This window comes from Perca fluviatilis, chromosome 16 (assembly GCF_010015445.1).
Source record: "Perca fluviatilis chromosome 16, GENO_Pfluv_1.0, whole genome shotgun sequence".
NCBI classification, from domain to species: domain Eukaryota; kingdom Metazoa; phylum Chordata; class Actinopteri; order Perciformes; family Percidae; genus Perca; species Perca fluviatilis.
Window position 1 is genome coordinate 6,270,320 of NC_053127.1, and position 22,225 is coordinate 6,292,544.

Below are 22,225 nucleotides of genomic sequence, written 5' to 3' on the forward strand. Positions count from 1 at the left end.
AGGAACCTGTTTTGGTGCAACATGTGTACATTAGGGGTGGGGAAAAAAATGTATACAGCATAGTATCGCGATATTTCATATTTTTTATTTTATGAATGACATTGGCGGAATTTCCGGCAGCACCGGAGCAATCGGAAGTGGAACGTCATGGATATAGACTAGGTTGAGGTTAGCTTTGGAGATGGCTTTGATAGAGGTGTGTTACTGAAAAGGAGACGATCACCAAGTCTTAAACTTCCATAATGTTGTCTTCAACCGCTCAACAAAGCACAAGTACAGTAGACTTTATATTCCACAATTACCGTTTTCTGTCAATTCGTTTGTGGATTTCGACGTTTCCGACCGCACTTGAAGGCAGCTTTATTTCACAGAGGGAAAGAAAAGAGACGAGCAAGACATAGCGAGTGCTTTGTTGTTGCAGGAAACATTCAGCTGTTACACGGCAGTTCTATACTATTTATACAGGATATACTATAAATACATTTAATTGAAATTGACTTGAATTGAAATTGAATAATTGGCCACTGCAGCATGACGTTTCTCCAAAAGTTGAGTCGGTCTCAACTTTTCGCCTCAGCCCCGCTACGTTTTTTCAGTGTCCCCTCTGCAGCAAACCCCCACCGCGACCTAAACACTCTACCCCCAATTCAAAATGAATAGAAAGACCTGCGTTTTAGGTAGTCTGAGCGCGGCCTAACACTTCGTCACCTTACTTCCTGCTTTGCTATTGTCACCATAGACGTAAATATAGGTCATAATTCCTGCTTGAACAAATGACTTATGGGAGCGGTTTTCATGGGGGGAGGACAGTCTCCCATGTGCACAGTGGTGTAGTCTAATATAATGTAGTGGGAAGGAGGGGGGCAATATCATAGTGGGAGGGGTCTGAATGTCCTCCCCCAGGGAAGTTTTGAGCATCAACGACTTCATTTCCTGCATTCGGATACACTTTTATGAACCAATTTACAGTGGAAATATCTTTCTGAAGAAAGTAAAACACAGTTGACAATTCAAAATATATCAAAACTATGTTGTTGCGCGTCATTGGGCATTTTTAAGTGGGTATATGGAAATCCTGGCGCTTTCTTAGTGGGTATACTGCGTATACCTGCGTACCACATAGACTACACCACTGCATGTGCATATTTGTTTCTGATGAAATCGCTGAACTACTCTATCACCAGTCGACAGCCTTGAGTCTCGTCTCTCCATAAGAGAAGCATGTTCAGGCTCCTAATTGGTTTTACTATCTCAGCAGCTCATTAGTCCGTTAATAACATCCCAAACCTGAAGTGTGAAGACATCAGAGAACTCCTGGCATACGAGGGTCTTTATGAAGAAAATCGCTGTTCTTGTTATGCACTGGAGGCTGTGGAGGGTAAAGGATATTTCTTTGGGTTTGAGACGTGTGTGTGTGTGTGTGTGTGTGTGTGTGCGTGTGTGTGTGTGTGTGTATGTGCGTGTGTGCTTGTGAATGGGGGTGCAAGGCTGCTGCTGCTGCTGCTGTCTGCTGCTTACAGATGGGTGGTTTCGCTTAAGATTGTGTTTACACAAGCTGTTGCTTCCGAGTGGCGTTTCACCTCGTGCTAAAAAGCTTTCTGAAAACCTTGGATGCGTTAAAAGTGCTGCCAAATGAGCAAACGCACACTGACAGCGTTTGTCTGCCGCCGCGGGACCCAAAGCGATAACAATAAAGCCGCCACGGCAGACGATGATTGGTCGCCTCATCCTCAACCCAGATCCGTTCATTCGGGGAGTCACTGAGGCTCAGAGGCCGATGAAAACCTTTGAGTAAAACTAATGTCTTAGCGGTTTTAAAATCCAACATCTAATCTGGAAGATAAATGGACTGATGTTTCTCTACACAAGCAAATGGTTTTGGTCCTTTCAAGTGCGGGCTATTGCCACGTAAAATTAATTGACACGAACGGAGAGAGGCCTCCCAGGTTTTCAGTACAGTTTGACATGAAATAAGACGTTATATAGATTGCCGATGTCATTCAAGAGCAGCCATTCAGGGGAGCTTAATGAGAACATCAGAGAAATGAACCCAAGGCTGTACGGTGGAGAAATGAAGCATTAAAATGGTAGAACGTCTCGCGGGTGCGCGGAGAGGAAGACAACTTTCTTTCAGCTCTCCGAGTAAAACAAGGACACTCTCCTTTTAATCTTAAAACCCAAGCTTCATTTCCTTCTCATCTGCGGCCATCGTCCCTGCATGAGTCATCCTCAATAGTCCTGCCATCTTGGAAAGGGCAGCTAGCTCTTTTTCTTCTTTTTCTTCTCTCAAAGTTTTCGAATTTTCTTTTAGAACAAACTTTAATAGAACTTAAAGGTCAACTACTATGTGTCACAGGAGATGAGCTAGTAGAGGGATTCCCGAAACTTGTTAACGTCAAGGATCTGTAGGAAAATTAGTATCAGTATTGTTGTAGAAATATTAGTATCAGTATTGTTGTGTGCAGTCATAGAGGAAGTGGATACAAGTTCCAGGCGGGACACACTTGCAACGCCTGTACAAGGATTAGACTCTGACGCACAGAGAGTTAGCTTAAGCTTTCACTTATAGTTTATACCATATACTGTGTATTGTTGTTCACCAGACAGAGTAGCAGAAAAGCAGGAACCAGATGTTATTGTGTTCATCAGACCAGAAGAGGAAGTTTTACCAGACAGAGGACCCAAACCCTGTGAGTGTGAGTGTGTGTGTGTGTGTGTGTGTGTGTGTGTGTGTGTGTGTGTGTGTGTGGCAACAGAAGCATCTGCCCGGAGACGGGAGGACTACACCCCATCAAGGAAAAGGATAAAGGTTAAGGGATACTGCAGAACGGGCTCACAATTGGACAGAGACTTTGCTAACCTGAGCTCCGACTCTTTTGTCTGTAGCTAGGGATACTTAGTGTCTTTTGTGACCCCACATATGTGATTATAACTTAACTGCTGGACTCTTGCTGAAAATTTTCTTAACCTGAATCTATCGTCTCAGAGTTGATCCTTGAGTTTTGGTATCCCTTAGTCCTATCAACGAATACGCGGGAATTAGAGAGTAATTGGAGTCAGATATCTCGGCCTTTGGGCCTGTGTCTTTTTCGCCGAAATTCCCTTTCTACAGACCCCTAAACTGACACAAAGTAGATCAGCGACCCCCATTCACTGCAACTCTCAGGTCTTATTTAAGGCTGAATTAAGGCTGAAGACTTTTCCTTTATAAGCTGCCTTTTTAAACCCTTGTGTTTGTCTTCCCCTCGACCATGAAAAAAACACTTTTGTTGTCCCTGTCTCAACGTCTCAACATTTCTGTTTTCAACGTTTTTTTTTTATTTTTTTATTTGAATCACTTTGTCTGACGTTTTGACGCTTTTTCCAACTTTTTTGACGTTTTCTTTCCGGTGTTTTTGATGTTTTTATCATGGTTTTTGTCACACTTGTTACATTTGTCTATTTATCTGATATTTTGTCGCTTTTTTCCAATGTTCTGTCACTTTTTTTTGACATTTTTGTCACTATTGTAGAAACAATTTCTTCACTTCTTTTGACATCCCATATTAGATGTCAAAAGTGTCAGAACTCTGAAGGGATGAACACCATTCTTCCAAAAGGTATTCCCTCGTGTATTTTGATGATGATGGTGGAGAACACTGTGAAAAATGGGTACAAAATGCTTTCAACCTATAGTCAACGACAACGTTTACATGCACTTGATATTCCGTTTTCTGCTCTTTTTCTGAAAAAGACAATATTACGACTAAGCTGTTTACATGGCTAATAAAAGTGAATGTTGCCGTTTACATGCAGCCAGGCAAAAGTAGGATTTTTTTTCAAAGTTTTCCAGCGGCGGCGGACTTGTTGGAGTGTGTGAACACAGTGTCCCTCTTTCACTCCTACAACCAGCTTCTTGAAAAGGTCGGCATTGCGACGTTTGCGCATATCCAAAAAACATTTTTAGGACTTTATTTTTATAGGACAGCTGAAGACATGAAAGGGGAGAGAGATGGGGGACGACATGAAGCAAAGGGCCGCAGGTCGGAGTCAAACCCGCAGCTGCTGCATTAAGGAGTAACCCTCTATGTATGGGTGCACGCTCTACCAGTCATTGTTTAATTTTAAACCCAACTTGCTGAAATACAGAGACGAAACAATAAAATCTATCGCAGTCCTAAAACTTGACTGACTTTACTGTACTGGAGCCTCCTTAAATCCTGCAGCAACAGTGTAAATGCAAACGACAAGTTGTATATTTCTGTGATGCCAACGTACGCATGCACACAACTTGTTTGCAGTGTGTCGTGCATTTGAAGATTGAGCACAGACTGTATAATTGACCTGCCAGTTGCCATGACCTACATATGACAGAATGGTAATTGCCATGCAGCTCATATGGAGCCCATGTTGGATGGAGAACTGAAATAATGCTCTGTAGCCTGGGACTGCCTCTGACAGCTTGTCTCAGACTGATTTATGCAAATATAACCACATCTAAAATCCTCCAGTTGAATAGTAACTTGCAGTCGTTTTGCAGTAATGTCATCCAGTGACTTCCAGTCTTATTTCACAGAGGGGCGCATCCCACCTGTCTGTGAAAAGATGGAGGACGAAGCTGGTCAATAAATATTTCACGACTTTCATTACTGCATATTTATAGTGTGTCTGCCGCTCAGTAAATCTGTCTTAGTCCGTGCCGTTAGACAATCTTTAACCCAACAGCCACAAAGTCGAGCGGTGCGGTGCAGGCGAGGCCGAGTCGTCTAATTTAACGGCCCTGCCAAGTGAAGCTTGCAGAGCCGCTATACCGCCAGAGAAATGGCAAGAAGGGCGGGATATTGATAGCTGATCTACTGCTGTGTGAAGTTTGTCTTTGACACAAAATGTCCAACAGAGAGAAAACAAGCTACAGCAAATGTGGGGAATGAACTTGTGTTCCCCTAATGAATTCCCTCAGTGGTGTAGTCTAATGTATTGTAGTGGGTATACTGTACTGTGTGTGTGTGTGTGTGTGTGTGTGTGTGTGTGTGTGTGTGTGTGTGTGTGTGTGTGTGTATATATACATATATATATATATATATATATATATATATATATATATAAAAAAATATGCCTTTTGGGGGATCATATCATAGTGCGGGGGTCTGGTTGTCCTCGACGAGGGAAGTTTTGAGCATCAAAGACTTCATTTCCTGTATTCAGATACACTTTTATGCACCAATTTACGGGGGAAATACCTTTATTTAGCTTATGTGAACACAGTTGACAATTCAAAATATATCAAAAATATTATGGAAATGGTACGTTGTTGCGTGTCATTGGGCATTTTTAAGTGGGTATATGGAAATCCTGGAGCTTTTCCTAGTGGGTATACTGCGCATTATTAGATCTTGGTAGAAGCAGGCAGCATACTTCTTGCCTCCCTGATGCTGATGAGAGTTACTCCTTAGGTATTGAATGATGAAGCATTTTTCAATACTTGATACTAAGGAGGCAATTCTGTCTGTGCCTAAAAAGTATTGAATTTGGTACCCAGCCCTAACAATAGTTGGTCAAGACCGCTGTTAAGGCTGTTCATCAGTTCCAGCAGGACAACTCCCATCACTCCCATCTTATCCTCTTTACATTGGCTTCCTATCACGTTCAGGATTCATTTTAAGGTCCTTGTTCACCGGATGTCTCTAATTTTTGGCCCGATGTCCGTCACCTTCCGCTTTGTTTCCCAGTAAAACAATCTCATGGTGCAGTGGTGTAAATCCCCCCCACTCGGAGACCGACCTACATCTCCCTTCAAAGCTTCACGGAGACACAATCAGCCCTACTGACCTCCTCCTACCCACAACATTTCAGTACGACCTCATTTGGCCGACGTCATCGCCCGCCACGTTCTCTAGAGATGTTTTCTCTCTGTGTATCTGTCCAAGGATGCAAGAAGCCAACGGAAGATGTGACCCCAATAACTTCACCCCAGTCCCCCAGCGAGCCCAGCCCCACCGCTGGGATGCCGCTGCAGCCATTATTTCCCATTAGTGCTTGACAGCGGGCGGTTTGTAGCAGCAACACCCTGCGGAGAATCAGGTCAGCCACAGTGCCCCCCCCCGTCCCTTTGTTGGCATATGTGCTGTTCTACCTCACATGGACCGGTCGCGCGTCCACACTTTTGTTGGAGGTTATCTGAGAGTAAGGACAAACAAGCTTGAAACTCTAAATAGGATGCTTTGACTGAATGCAGATACTACAGAGAAGTACAAATGTTGAGGTACTTTTACTTGAGTCTTTTCTTTTAATGCCAATTTCTACTACTCCATTACATTTCAGAGAGAAACATTGTACTTTTGACTCCACTCCATTCATCTGACAGCTTAATTTTTAAAGTAACTAAAGATGTCAGATAGCTGTGTTGGGTGTCCATATACGCTTGGCTATGGCTATCAAGTGTTACTGTATATACTGTATCTGAGAGTTATTGTTTTGATGTTTTTGGTGAGAATAACAATTAGTTTCTTTCTTTTTAAACACCACCAGACTTGTGTGTATACACAATACATTCCCTCTTTACTTTCATATGTACATTTGTCTTAACTGCTTTTGTTTTGAATTCCTTTTAAGGTTAAATTGTATTTAAAGGAGTTGGAAGTGTGTGAATAAAGCTAGCAAAGTTTGGTTTTCTCCGATGACCCTGGAATATACTGTAAGTGATTTTAATTTTTTATTTTATCAGATGGTTGAAATGTATAAGAGGTTTGGCTACGGCTAACTGAATCTGTCTATATGGTTAGTGTGAAGTTGTTCTTTTGCTGAACTACGATTTGGATACACAAATTCCCTCCAAAATGGCTTTAATAAAAGTAAAGCTATTAATCTGAAACCTTCGGGGGTCAACCCTATGTTCCCACAGCCCAATGGTCCCACATCCCTATGTTCCCACATTTCTAAGAATTTTTTTTCACTGAAAATGAGGCCCTATGTTCCCACAGCCCAATGTTCCCACATTTCTAGGACATTTTAAAAATTAGGTCTTGTGTTCCTACATTTCCCTTCAGGGATAAGGGTGCGTTAGTGGTAAAGGCGCTGACATACCAAGCCGATAATCAGCCATTGGACAGTCTGGCGAGGTGTGTTCCGTGCTGTCGTCCGTCCAAGGGGCCATCGTCCATCATTTTGGCCGACTTGACATGTATAATCGGCGGGGCGGGCTCTGCCGGCAGTCGGACTCAAATGACCCGTCTGATTGGTAGAGTGCTAAGCCGGAAACGGGGAGCGGAATGAGCGTGACTAGAGTCTCTCAAAATCTGACGAAAATCTTTTAAACTGACCTTTTCTTGATCTGAAATGAAGACAGATTCAGCAACTGCTGAATGTTTTCAGAAACACGTTTCGGTGAACTATTTTAGTACAATATGAGATCGTATTCCGAACAAGCCGCCATGACAATCTGTCTTTGAATTTCCAGAGAAACCAGACCCACGTGATGCGTTCGTCCAATCAGCTGCCGGTTTTCATTTTTGGGCAACAATACAGATTAGCGCTGCCTGCTGTCATGGAGACGTATTACGTCTCGTCTCTACGGTGGGTTCTGAGGTACTTTTTTGACCAACTCGGGGAGACTGATCAGTCTGACTGCCTTTTCCGCCGAGGGTCGGCCTTCTGGTTAGTGTGTCTGCAGCTTTAGGTGAACATAGGGCCTAATTTTGGAAAGAAAATCTCGTACACACCCCTCTGGAACACTTGTATACACACTTCTGTAACACTCGTACACACACCTCCGTAACACTCGTACACACACAAAGAACAGCAGAGCTAAACACGATTGCTGCATCTGCACCAGGTCCTCTCGTCTAATGAACAGATATGACGAGCACTTCTCTCATCATGTCATTTCATTATCTATTGTCCTTGCCTCCCACCCCCCGTCTTGTTCCTCCAGGCTGATTGGAAATAAAATGCAATTAGCAACGGTTTTATGAGCAATTTAAATACATGAGGCTCAAATTCCCTGCATGCACAGGCTTCTTTATTTATTAAGGTAGGCATAATCAGACACACACACACACACACACACACAAACACACACTTTGCCACAGTTGAAATCTTTAAAAGCAGCTAAAGATGCATCTTTTTAGTCTGGCGTTCGTTTAGCCACATTCTCAACTGTGTTGCTATGTATCTTATGCTTTTGTGTTTTGTTACGATTTGCTATGGTTTATTATGGTTTTCATGATTATTGATTTGTTTTCATGTATTTATTCTTTTGGCATGTGTGAAGCACTGTGTGAGTCTGTCTGTGATAATTGCTATATAAATAAACTTTACTTACTTTAACACACGCGCACACACACACACACACACACACACATAGTGCGTGGCACTATCTTTGTGGGGACCCGTCATTGACATAATGCATTCCATAGCCCCTTACCCTAACCTTAACCATCACAACTAAATGCCTAACCTTAATCCTTACCCTAACCATCACAACTAAATGCCTAACCTTAACCCTTACCCTAACCCTAACCATCACAACTAAATGCCTAACCTTAACCCTTACCCTCACCCTAACCATCACAACTAAATGCCTAACCTTAACCCTTACCCTCACCCTAACCATCACAACTAAATGCCTAACCTTAACCCTTACCCTCACCCTAACCATCACAACTAAATGCCTAACCTTAACCCTAACCCTAACCATCACAACTAAATGCCTAACCTTAACCCTTACCCTCACCCTAACCATAACCTAATTCTATCCCTAATCCTAAAACCAAGTCTTAACCCTCAAACAGCCCTTTAACCTTGTGGGGTCCAGCATTTTGGCCCCACAAAGCATATTGAACTCCCGTTTTTTGGACCCGACGAATATAGTTAAACAAGCCCACACACACACACACACACACACACCAGTCTGTGGAAGGCTTTGTCAGACATGTCCTCCAAACCATACGATGATTTGGGTCATTTGTTCCGACCCTCTAATACGACCCACAGGAGAGTACTCCTATCTAAACCAGAGAACGCCGGTTCTGGTTTGTACTTTTAGTTTGTGATTTTAGACACGTCCTTAACGTTGTGAAATGGCCGCAGTTTGGTTACTTAGTTAAGTTTAGAAAATATAGTGGTTTGGGCTAAAATCAGACATTGCTTAACTTTTGGTTAGGCACGTGATGCTGAATGTGACGTTCGTAAAATAAAATCATTGTTTTTTTCACATTTCGGTTATGTTTAGGCAACAAAACTACTTAGTTAACTTTAGAAAAAGATGGTGGTTTGCGTTGAAACCAGACGTTAATTCGCTTCCTGAAGGTTACGCACATGGCGCTGGACGTGACTTCTGTAAGGGTAAAATAAACTCACTGTTTATTTTTCAAAAAGGACTCTAACCCTGCTCTCCCAGGTGAAAGTCCTGTGTTTTTTGACCCAACCCCAACCCCAAACTTAACCCTGCCAGTGCCTTGGGGACCAACTCACTGTTTTAATGTTTAAACTTCAACTATTTTCATTTTTATCAGCCTTTACTATCCCTTAACCTACTTTTAATATCTGGCTTTCTTTTAAACAGCTTTTATATAACCAAACTTGTTTTTTTAAGGAGGTTTTTAAGTATTTTACACCAGAGGTCCCCTTGTACCCGTGCCCCTCTTTTAACCCAAACTCAACCCCAATCTGCCTCCTAATCTCCCACGCAGAATTTTGGCACTCTTAAGTTCGTCACCTTGCTTCCGGTTTTGCTCCAGTCATAATTACTACTGCCATTTGAGGACACGTCACTATAAACATTAATATTTGTAATTACTGCTTGTACAAACAACCTCAGGGAACATAGGCAAGGCAAGGCAGCTTTACTTGTAGAGCACATTTCAGCAACGGGGCAATTCAAAGTGCTTTACATAAAACATTAAAGAGCAGTTAAAAACGATAAAAAAAACAAACAGGCAGGACCATATTTCTTTACCATCTCATCCACCACGGGCCCCGCAGTAACATGTGACTTTGTACCCTTGTTACCCATAACAACAGTGGAAGTACTTCTCTTTAACTACAATATAGCCGTCGCTATCAGGCTTAGTTTAATCAGGCAAACTTTGCAAAATCCTAAACAGTTCCAACTGTTTTCCTTTAGATTTTATCATAAAATCTGTCATACCCGGGTTGGAGAAATTCTCAGAAATATGCCCGTTATCTGTTCAAAAATATCACTAGATAAAAGACGAGAATAAAGATAAGACGAGAATAAAACATACACACAAGTTAGTATAAATGTGTCCTTTAAACTAATCAATCTCTCATATGTGTATACTTTGCCTATATATCTATATTCCCCCACACACACACACACACACACGCAACATTTGTCCTTTTTAGCCTGATCAATTTGTTTAGTTTACCTCGATGACACAGTGGGTCCGCAAGAAATATCCTATCCTTAAAGTCTTCCTTCCCCCTCTCCTTAAACGTCTGCTTTGGCTCGGCATGATGAATGATCGCCCGGACCAATCGATTCTATTTAGATGAGCGTGCCTCCAGAGAGGACATGGAAAAAGAAGAAGGATGGATTTTGTTGAGTTATTCAACACAGAGGCCCAAGGTTGTTGTTATTTGGGCCGCTCTCCAACCTGCTATTTCTCAGGTAGTACGCACGGTAACTCTGTATTCTCCGAGATCAATGTCTGGGGAAAGGACAGCAGCAGTGTCGGCCACAAGGTGAGCTTAACAAGGCCTCGGTGCGTCACTCACTCACAAGGTGGAACATGCAAGAACGTGTGTGTTGGATGGGTGTTACTGCAAGTAAATGACAGCGTAGGCAGGGCCGGATCTAGACATAGGCATTCTAGGCGTGTGTCTAGGGCCCATTTGCCACTAGGGGGCCCAGTAAGAGGAAAAAGTCAAAATGTTGTTTTTTTTTACAGTTTCCAAAATCATTTTAAAATGTAAATTTCCAATCCAACAATTTACTCAAACTTAAGTGTATCTATATTATTATCTTGTTTTAATAAAAAGTACAGTAAAGTTAAACTAAACTCCAATTGCGGGAAAATGTGTTTCCGGTTCCGTGTGTTAGCCAGCCATAACGGTTACACAAGCCCCTTTTTCTGGGATGCTTTTGGCTGCAGCAAAGCGGATGAAATGAAAAATTAAAAGAAGAAAGAAAACAGCAAAGAGTGGCAATACACAAGTTTCTCTAAAGCCCTTTACACATTGTTCTAGAAAAATATTTGAGCATCGCCATAAGGAAAGCTGAGTTTGTTCTTAACATTTTGATCTAAAATACATGGGGATCAGTTAATATGCTATGCAAATACCTTTTAAAAGGTGAAAAAATGCCCTTAGAGGGTTAATTAAAGCAAGTCCCAGAAATGTGGGTAAAGCGACAGTTCCGCTCCCAGCTGGGATTTTTTAACAATGAAGGGTTTAATCGACAGCAATCAATGTGCAAAAATGTAGGCTGTGAATGCACCAATGTCAGAGCCGATATACAGATGTGGTGTCTGAACCAACAGCTCCACCCAGTGGCTTATCAGCAGCATTACCTGACAGGGCGGAAATAACCACCAGACAAACGTTTGCAGGTTTTTGATTGTATTTATTGAAGTATTGTCAATGATAGGATGTCAACCGTTGCTTTTGGCCCCCGAGACAGAGTAAAGAAGCTGCATATCCGTGTTCCTCACCATGTTTTGGCTTCTGACTTGTTCTTAAAAACTCCTCTCAGCCACAGATACAAGTACCATGTGATTTTGAGAATGACTCCTGGGTCTTGGATCACATCACTCCAGTTCTGAGGTCCTTACACTGAAGAATTGGTTTTAAAATATGTCTGTTGGTTTATAAAGCACTGAATGGTTTATTTCTGATCTGCTGCTACATTATGACCATGGTTTTGAATTGACACCCTCCAACCCCTCAAATGCGGGTGAAAATTTACTTAGGCAGGTAACATTGTAAAGTTAGATGAAAGAAGCAAATAACTCTTTGTTAAATTTGAGCGGTTTAGAGTCAGAACTAAAACATGGAGAAGCAGCATTCACTTTTGATGCTTGACATATCTGGAACAAACCCCCAGAAAAACCTCCAGATCTGCTGCAACTCTCAGTTCTTTTAAAGGTCCTATGACATGCTGCTTTTTGGATTCTCTTGTATAGACCTTAGTGGTCCCCTAATACTGTATCTGAAGTCTCTTTTATATAGACCTTAGTGGTCCCCTAATACTGTATCTGAAGTCTCTTTTATATAGACCTTAGTGGTCCCCTAATACTGTATCTGAAGTCTCTTTTATATAGACCTTAGTGGTCCCCTAATACTGTATCTGAAGTCTCTTTTATATAGACCTTAGTGGTCCCCTAATACTGTATCTGAAGTCTCTTTCCCGAAATTCAGCCTTGGTGCAGAATTACAGCCACTAGAGCCAGTCCCACAATGAGCTTTCCTTAGGATGTGTCATTTCTGTCTGTAGATTTAAACGCTATTGAGGAGGAGAGAGGGGGGGGCAAGGTGGAGGGTGGGGGTGTGGCCTTGACCAACTGCCATGCTTCGCTTGTTTGCAAGCCATGATGTTTTCTGAGCGGGCAAAGCAGAGAAAGGGGAGGTAACCTTGCTCCTTATGACCTCATAAAGAGAAGATTCCAGATCGGCCCATCTGAGCTTTCATTTTCTCAAAGGCAGAGCAGGATACCCAGGACTCGGTTTACACCTATCACCATTTCTAGCCCCTGGGGGACCATAGGCAGGCTGGGGGAACACATATTAATGTTAAAAAACCTCATAAAGTGAAATCTTCATGCCATGGGACCTTTAAAATCAAGGCCAAAGACTTTACTTTTTGATGCTGCCTTTCTTTAAAGAATTGTTCATTTCATACCAGTATTACTCTATTTCAACTGTTTTTATTTGCTCTTTGACAGAGGTTTTTAACAGTTTTGTAACTGCTCTTTAATGTTTTACGTAAAGCACTTGTGTTATATGATGTGCTATATAAATAAAGTTGTCTTGTCCTTTCATTTAAAAGCTTGAAATGAGCTCTGAAAAAAGGTTCAACGCAGATCAACAATCATTTTAAACATCTTTATTTCATTTTTATTGGAATATAACAAACACATCAAGTTTTTTTTAATCCTTGAGATCCCATTTAGACACACTTCTAGTATTACACACCCAGGATATGGACAATGTGTGTGTTCATATCTACACAAAACAGATTACAATCTCGCCCGAAATGAGTCGCTCCTTACCTACCACACTACCACACTCGCCAAACGTCACTAGAAATAAACACAGAGAAAACGCTGCATCACCTTCATCATAAAAAATCAAAGTCCCTGACTTTTTCAGACGTGGAACATCGAAATATGATAAATTACACCTGCATATTTTAAGCACAATTCCATCACATTGGACATTAGAGCTCCAATGCAAAAATAAATCACGTTTATACATTTCACTTCCTCTGCTGCCTCTGAGAGGAAGCTGGAAGCTTGGCATTTACTGTCCAACATACTTTTAAAAATTCTCTCAAACTGCCTGCATTATTTTGTTTTGAAAGGAGTACTTCTTTCAGTCACCCAGAAGGAAAACCTAACCTGTAATTAACTGCTGTTCCTGACTAACAAAGACCCGAATAAAGAGACATGGAGACGGCAATCACGTCTGTGTCTTGCGACTTGTTTTTTGAGGCACTATTACAAAGTCTTCCATTTCTTCCTGAGTGTCAGATAGATTGACAGGAAAACAAAATCGGAACAATGGAATAAGGGGATTTCATTACAACATTTTGTTCTGTGGGAGCTGACTGACTGTCAAAGAGAAAGCCGGCAAACGGCGTCTTCTGAAGTATACAGGATCTGTTGCATCACTAACTAGCTGTGGGCCCACAGAAATCCCGCGCGCACAAACATGAAAAATTAAATATATTGCAGACAGGAGAACATAGAATTCTTCTTGCTTTGTGGATGCATATTTTTTTTTTTTTTTTTTGGCATTTTGCATTTCATTTTGGCAAGCTAGTTAACCATCAAGAAAAAAAAAAACAAGTGGAAAACGGCCATACTCTTCCTCTTCTGAAGGAGGAAAATTAGCTCTTATAACCCACCACACATACATGGAAAATAAATATATATTTAAGACGAGAGAAAATAGAATTCAGAGCTCTGTTGATGCATTTTGTGGCAATTTTATAAGAATTGAGGGTTACACTTTACTTGAAGGTATCTACATAAGAGTGGCATGACACTGTCATGAACGAGTCATAAACATTATAAACAAGTCATAAACGTTTATGACATAACGCTTCTTTTAGTAAGTGTTTGGTTTTTGTCATGAAAAGTTAGGGTTAGGGTTAGAGTTCATGTGTTCATGACAGTGTCATGTCACTCTTATGTAGATATCTTCAAGTAAAGTGTTACCGAATTGAGAAATTGTTCCTGAACTGCTTTTCGATTCCTGAAGTGAGACTACTGTAAACTCGGCAAAAGACTAGTAAAATGTAACATGACTCAGCATGTATTTTTGCAGTATTCTGATCACCGCAGATGTAGTCACAATGTGCTAGATCAGCTAAAGCTAGCCAACCATCACCAGAAAGAAACAAGTGGAAAAATAACAGCCATAATCTAGAGTCGCAAAGATGAATCGATACATTGAAATTAAAAAACCTGTCAAAATGATCGGATTGCAGCTTTTTGCCTTCTTCTCCTCTGTGACAGTAAACTGAATATCTCCGAGTTGTGGAGAAAGGACAATTTAGGACGTCATCTTGGGCTTTTTGGGAAACACTGATCCACAATTTCTTTTCTTTTTTTACTATTTTCTGACATTTTAGAGACCAATACAAACAATAGGGCTGCAACTATTCGCAATCATATCAAAATCACAATATGGCCTAGTGCAATTTCCAAATCGCAGTATTAGTTTAAGACAAAATATGTGTCAAACCATTCTAAATTAAAGTATTGTTGTGTTGCGGAGACATCCCGGCCTACAAATCCTATCCATCAGATGGAAGAAGAAAAAAAAAAAAAATCTTTCTTTGGTGCAGATGCTCGCAACAATCACACTATAATCATTTTAAATTTTGATTTTTTTTTCAATGAAAATAAGGCCGATTCAAAAATGATCATTCCCTCCAATATCGTGAATTCTATCGCAATCGCAACATCAGTAAAAATAGTCGCAATTAGATATTTTCCTCATATCGTGCAGCCCTACCAAACAACTAATCCACTGATTGAGGAAATGATCAACAAATGAATCGACAATGAAAATAAACGTTATAGTTGCAGCCCTGCTACAATCAAACTTGTACATGGCAAGATAGCTGGCTTTTGTTTTCAACAAGTTTTGGTAACAGTAAATGACACGATTTGGAGACAGGATTCGATAAGAACCAGAACCCATAAGCAGAACCAGATAAGCTCACCTCTAAACAATAACCAACCCCACCTTTTTCTTAAATCTCTTTTTAGCACTTGCAGTTAGACGCCTTACACTTCCGAAGATGCGTTTCTTTCGGATGGGCTTCAGGCTGTGATGGTCTATACCAGGCGTCGGCAACCTTTTTAATATCAAAGGCCATTTTAAAATGTTCCTGTTAATCAGTGTGCCATATCAGGATTAAGCCTGCCATCATATACTGAGCCCGAGCTCAGGCAGGGTTATTTCTTTTCCCCCTTCGTGCTGCATTCTGTGAAGAAGGCAACGAGTATCAGCCAATCAGAGGCAGAGTAGGGCGAGTCTTCATAAAATGAGCATGGGGAAGCCAATCAAACTACTGTAAATAACTAGCTGTGCTACTGTTGTGACAGAGGTAATTTGGCATTCGAATTGGAAGAAAAAAGTATCGTTTAGGACCCGGTATCGAAGTCACGGTATTGGTATCGGTAATGGTATTGAATATTTTTGAACGATACCCAGCCCTACTGCTAATGGCTTTGAAAGATGTCATTTGGCATGCGAATTGCAACATTTCCAAAAAACTCTTGCACACATAGTGCTAGTGTGCCATTGGTTGCGCTACTGGGTACCAATGGTGGCTAGGGCTGGGTACCGAATTCAATACTTTTTTTAGGCACCGACTGAATTGCCTCCTTAGTATCGAGTAACGAAAAAATGCCAAATTCAATACCCAATTTCAAAACCTAAGGAGTAAATCTCATCAGCGCCAGTGAGCCAATAAGCACGCAGCATGCTTCTACCAAGATCTAATAATGCTGCTGATTGGCTGTCTAACGTCGCAGAGACACGCAGGAAATACTCTACGTTCCACAGAGACGGGGCTCATGTAGTGGGAGCTGGGCGCCCAGATAGCTCAGTTGGTAGAATGGGCGCCCATATATAGAGGTTTACTCCTCGACGCAGCGGGCCCGGTTTCCACTCCGACCTGCGGCCATTTGCTGCATGTCATTCCATCTCTCTCTCTCTCTCTCTCTCTCTCTCTCTCTCTTTTTTTCTCTCTCTCTCTCTCTCTCTCTCTCTCTCTTTTTCTCTCTCTCTCCTTTCATTTCTTCAGCTGTCCTGTCAATAAAGGCCTAAAATTCCCCCCAAAAAAAAAAAAATTTAGTAGGAGCTGAAAAATAAATTCAAAGATTTGTGCTGAAATGTTGTTTTTTTTTTTGTTTCATAAAATTTGTATTGAAAAAAAGTATCGTTTAGGAACCGTTATCGAAGTCACGGTATTGGTACCCATCCCAACTGCTAATGGCTTTGAAAGAGGTCATTTCCGTTTTTGGAAATGTTCTAATTCACACAATTCGCATGCCAAATGACCTCTTTCAAGACCCCACTTTGTTGCTGGTGTGCCATTGGTTGCGCTACCACGAGCCAATGGTGGGACGCGCACCTCAGGTTGCTGACCCCTGGTTTATACGTTGCTCTCATAGGACGCGCTTGTTTGCGAGCCCGGCACGCGGAGGCCCGCCCTATCCTCGCTGTCCGCCTCCACGGAAACGGTGTGCACTGAAACTATGACATCGCTGTTCCCTCCATTTGACAGCAGCGCCTGACACACCTCCGCGCCCTCTCCGTTCCTGTCGGCGTGGGGAGGGCCTATAGCTTGCCTGTTCCTAGAGGTCGACGGCCCGGCCTGCTCCGCAGGGTGCGGCCCCGGGTTTCCCGCCTCGGCTCCCTCCTCCCCCGATGTGCGGCAGTGCAGGATGAGCGGCGGCAGAGGGACGCTCCGGGCCAGGTCCTCCATGTGGCGCGCAAACTCCATGGTCTTGTACTGCGTCTGCTTGGCGAGCTCCAGCGTCTTGGCCGACGTGACGATGGGAATGCGCTTGGCGACCTCGAACGCCTTCTGCAGCTTCTCGGCGCCCTCGGTGCGGAAGAACTCGTTGATGGCCCTCTCGGTCTTCTTCAGGTGGCTGCTGACCATGCAGAGGCGCGTCACGTTGAGGGCCATGATGATGGTGAACGTCACCAGGCAGACAATCACGTAGTACAGGCCCAGGCCGGTGCTGGTGTTGTGGGCCACGCGGAGCGTGACGGTGTAGTTTTTGGTCACGCCGGCGCCGCCAGAGGCAACGCAGGTGTAGCGGCCGCGGTCACCGAAGGAGACCTCGGTGATGTTCAGGGCTCCGTCTTCCTGAATCTGCCACTTCCCGCCTAAAGTCACAACACATATAAGGCAATAAGACAGTTTTAGCAAAAACTTGAGAGATGTGAGTGGAGAATTAAGAAAACAGGGAACACGCTGACTTATTGGGACTTTGTCTTATTCCCCGTATCCCCCTGAGTTACATAAGTCCATACATACCCTTCTCATCTCCGTGCGTGTCGTAGCACTGCTACTTGGGCGGAGTGATTAGCGCGACACCTGAAAAGCAACGCTGTTGCTCTCTCCTCCTCACCACGGGACTTCTCAGGTGCTGAGAGCATATCACTCCGCCCAAGTAGCAGAAGTAGCAGTGCCTCGCCTTTCTGAGAATATAGTTCCCAGTATGTATACGGTTAGAAGACTGATGTGTGTCATGTGACCTTGTTATTAGTACACACTGTGACTATACACATCACAACATGGAAATAGGAACATGTTGGCGTTATTTTGTCACTTATTGGGAGCAGTAGGCTAGATGGAGCCGGTTACCTCCAAGATTTGTGCTAAGCTAGGCTAGATGGAGCCGGTTACCTCCAGGATCTGTGCTAAGCTAGGCTAGATGGAGCCGGTTACCTCCAGGATCTGTGCTAAGCTAGGCTAGATGGAGCTGTTTACCTCCAAGATCTGTGCTAAGCTAGGCTAGATGGAGCCGGTTACCTCCAGGATCTGTGCTAAGCTAGGCTAGCGGTGGGGGCGTCAGACAGAGTTAGGACACGCACGGAGATGAGAAGGGTATGTATGGACTTATCTAACTCTGGAGGATACGGTGAATAAGTTAAAGTCCCAATAAGTCGGCGTGTTCCTTTTAAAGGAGATTGTAAAATTGTCATCACTGTTTTTGAGTGAAAGCTGAAACAACAAACTGCTTCTGCAACTGTCGAATCGCAGTACAAAAATCCAATCGCCATCCATGTATCGCGAAATAATCAAAATCGGGACAAAAGCACATCGTCCCAGGCCTAGCAAAAAAAACTCAAAAGTTGTTCATGGGCGTCTCCTCAGCCCAGCATTCCACCCCCACCCCATGTCCTCACCAAGCAGAGGCCCTTTAGAGTTGTACCACTTGATGTCATCGTAGCCTGCGGTCACGTTACACTCGATCAGCACGCTGGATCCCTCCTTCACCGTAACGTCCCCGCCGGAGTGGACGCCGGTCCCGGCCAGATGCGCGGAGGACACCGCCTCGGCCTCGGACCCGTTGTTAGCCCCGTCGGCCGTCCAGGGCAGCAGGACTGCGAGAAGCAGCAGGTGCGACAGGTGATGTTTCTGAGGTGGCGACATGTCGAAAAGCTGTTCCAGCTTCGGCTCACATTTAGACGAGACAAACCTGCAAAACAAGAAGAGGCGACGGTAAAGGGCTCGCGCAGCAACACAGGAGTGTAGACACTTAAGTGTCTTCATAATCTACAGTCCTGTCCATTATTGGGCAAGCTTCAGCCTATCTGCGCTCTTGAGTAAGTCCGCGCTCACACACACACACACACACACACACACACACACACACACACACACACACACACACACTTTAGTCAATGGTACACAAGACATAACTCCGGTATAGAATACATAACTGGCCTTCCCTTGACTTCCCAAAAACAACCTGCCTTGTCATCACTTCAGTTTATACTACGACAGAGGAAGTCAAATAAAAGTGGATGGCGCAACACACACACACACACACACACACACACACACACTAAACAGTTTTTTGTCTACCTGAAATCATGTTAATTTGATTGTTCTCTTTTGACTTTTCAATGCCTCATAAAATCGCCGGTTGGTGTTGATGTCCCTTAAAAATAAAGTCACTTTGACTATAGCTAAATTTGAATTAGTTCTCATAGCACACAGACGCTAATTAAGTTGTATTGAACTAAAACTCTGTAGAAGAAATAAGAGTAGCCTGCAATTATGTAATCCAGCAGTTCCATTTACAAATTGTGACTGTTTTGGGGTTATATACTAGCCTATATATGCTGCTATTTAGTGATAGGGTCGCCTACTATAGATTTAAAAAGTATAACAAATAGGCCGTAAGGAACTGTTGATTTAAATGAATAGTAGCCGACAGTTACCTATAGTTACCGTTACGCACCGGCAGGGATTAGGAAAATAATCTGGCATAACACTGGTGTATCGAGCACATTTAAAAAATAAAAAATAAAAGTAAGAAACCAACACATATTGACTCGGAGTCAGCTGTTGTTCCCACCTGCTGCTCGGACAGCGACCAAAACAAGCGATCCTCGACCGACTTCAACGTCCAAAACCCATCTTGTAGCTCGATGTTAATGTAGTATGAAGATATTCCTTTTTTTTTGTAGTCCTATTTTACTTAGCTTTAACATACAGTGACGTCTTAACACGCAAGAGTTTTAGCAAAACAGGCACGAGGAGCCACTTCCTGGTTCATATTTCGTTGGTTCATGTCAGGTCAAGGAACCATGTGAGTGGGTGGGCGTGGCTTCATCTGTATTCTCCCCTGCAGGTGCAGTTCCACCTGGTGGCTGCACACATTTTCCTTCAGTGTGAACCGATTAATTGACTTTTGGCTGTCTTTTCAATATACTGGCTTCAATCTGAGGCAGGGATGTTCAACAGGGGGTCCGTGACCCCTAGGGGGTCCTCAGAGTCAATGCAGGGGGGGGCCTCCAAATTATTGTTATTGTTTTTATTCAAAAATTTAAAAGTCCTAAAATAAATCCAACATATTATCAATTATGAATCCACACTGATGATAGCTTTACTGGCCTATAGGTTAGGATGTCAGTAAAGCCATCCCCAGATACAGTATAAGGATCCACAGTGCTACATGTATGTTTAACATTAAAACATGATATATGAAATCATGTTAAAAATGAACAGGCTATTTTAATATCTTAGTATTCTATGCAAAATTTATATATGTAACTTCATTTTATACTTTTTTTTTTTTACAATATATGTAGCAAGGGGTCCCTGCTCTGTCTTTCTGTCAGTTAAGGGGTCCTTGGCTTGAAAAACGTTGAAGACCCCTGATCTAAAGGTATACCGCTGCACCCATTGAATGAAATGTCAATTAAAGCTGGAATATTTTTGAAGGATAAGAATTCTTGATAAATAACTTGATTGAACATTGTAAACATTTTATTCATAGGTGTAAGTATTTAAAGGTCAAACCCCACATCAACGGTTGGAAAACTGAGCTTTTGCCTTTTGCTACCTCTCTTCAATGCACGACAAAGGCAAACGCCAAGAGACTCACATTCCCCATACTTGACTAAAAAGGCCCCCATTATCTTTATTTTCTTTATCTGTTATGCTTTGTTGTATATATTGTGTACATACTCTACCTCAAAGCTGTCAACACTTTTTTTTGACAAATGTACAAACACATTGTGCCTTGATTGTTTGTATCACTATTATACAATAAAGAATACAAAAATAATTTAAAATAGAAGTTTTAGCTTTTGTTTTATCTTTATTTGTCATGTTTTGTTATATATCTTGTCTCCACCGCAAAGCTGTCAACACTTTTCAACAATTGTACAATCACAATGTGCCTTAATTATCTGTGGTACGGAAGAAGATTAGGGCCACATGTGACATTTTTTTATTGAATTCTGAGTTTAAAGTCAGAATTCTAAGAAAAAAGCCTGACTTCAATCTCCAAATTCTGACCGTATTCTCAAAATGATGACTTGTTATTAAAAAATTTAAAAAATTATGATTTCTTGTATTTGGTATTTCTTTTTTTAATCTAATATCAACTAACATTTTCTTTTATTTATTTATTTGCATCTAGTTAAACGTATTGGGGATATTGCATAATACAAATGTTCAAACTATTTCTGTCTTTATTTCATTGCTTATACACAAAACATTTGGGATTGATGCTTGATATTTGACATTTTACGAAGTACAAAGGCTGAACAAACAATACAACTACGATGTATAGAGGCTTCTCTTTCTTTTACAAACTGTGAGATGGACAAGATTTTGTTTTTTACACATTGTTATTAAAAAGATTCACAAAACAAAAATGCACTGACTCCAGGCCCAACCTTGGAAATATTTTGCCAAGCACTGATTGCAGAGGGACAGATTTAAATCATACATAAAGTTTATATGATTTTATTGTTACAATGTTAATTTTAATTATTTAATTATTCTAATTGTTATTTGTATCTGTATTTTCTAGAAAAAGGAATTCATGAATTACTTTGAACGGACATACAAACAACAAATAAACATTAATGTCTTTTATTTTTGTCATCAAAGTTATCAAAATTGTTTTACCGGAAGTTTGAATTATTTTATTTTGACTGTTCGGAAGAATTGTTTTGCTTTTATTTGCACTACTTGACCATAGTGTGTACTGCTTGACCGACTAATCCGTGCGTCAAGTTGGCTTACGAGAGACTGGTAGTACGGCCTGTCTTTCTTCAAAATAAATCCGTAACGCCTCTCACCCTTGGAGAAGTCAAATGATATCTTTAAATGTAACACCAAACGTCTCAGGAGTCTCAAATCATTTAAAAAATGAATCTATAGGTTCCTTTAAATTCTGCGTATCGCGATACAGAATCCCACTTAAACGCATTATACGGTATTTAGTTTGAAACCTCGAGGGCCCAAACTAATGCTTTTATTTTGAAGACGGTAACCGGAACCTAATGG

At 41.9% G+C, this 22,225-nt stretch overlaps 1 protein-coding gene across 1 annotated transcript; it reads right to left on the reverse strand.

Annotated features, from left to right (window-relative positions):
- Window positions 1-16,586: 16,586 nt before the first annotated feature.
- Window positions 16,587-20,005, reverse strand: LOC120544211 (microfibril-associated glycoprotein 3-like). The gene is made up of 3 exons (XM_039777827.1): window positions 19,779-20,005; window positions 18,601-18,893; window positions 16,587-17,574 (listed from the first exon to the last, which is right to left on the reverse strand). Exons 2-3 carry the CDS (start codon window positions 18,845-18,847, stop codon window positions 16,832-16,834), a joined length of 990 nt encoding a protein of 329 aa, XP_039633761.1. The 5' UTR covers window positions 18,848-18,893; window positions 19,779-20,005; the 3' UTR covers window positions 16,587-16,831.
- Between the last annotated feature and the right edge of the window lie 2,220 nt (window positions 20,006-22,225).

Bases quoted from the DNA above. Each gene is read 5' to 3' on its own strand.
- LOC120544211 (XM_039777827.1), bottom strand. From the start codon at position 18,847: ATGTCGCCACCTCAGAAACATCACCTGTCGCACCTGCTGCTTCTCGCA. The intron at 17,575-18,600 runs GTGAGGACATGG...TTGTGACTTTAG, and splicing joins CTCTAAAGGGCCTCTGCTTG to GCGGGAAGTGGCAGATTCAG.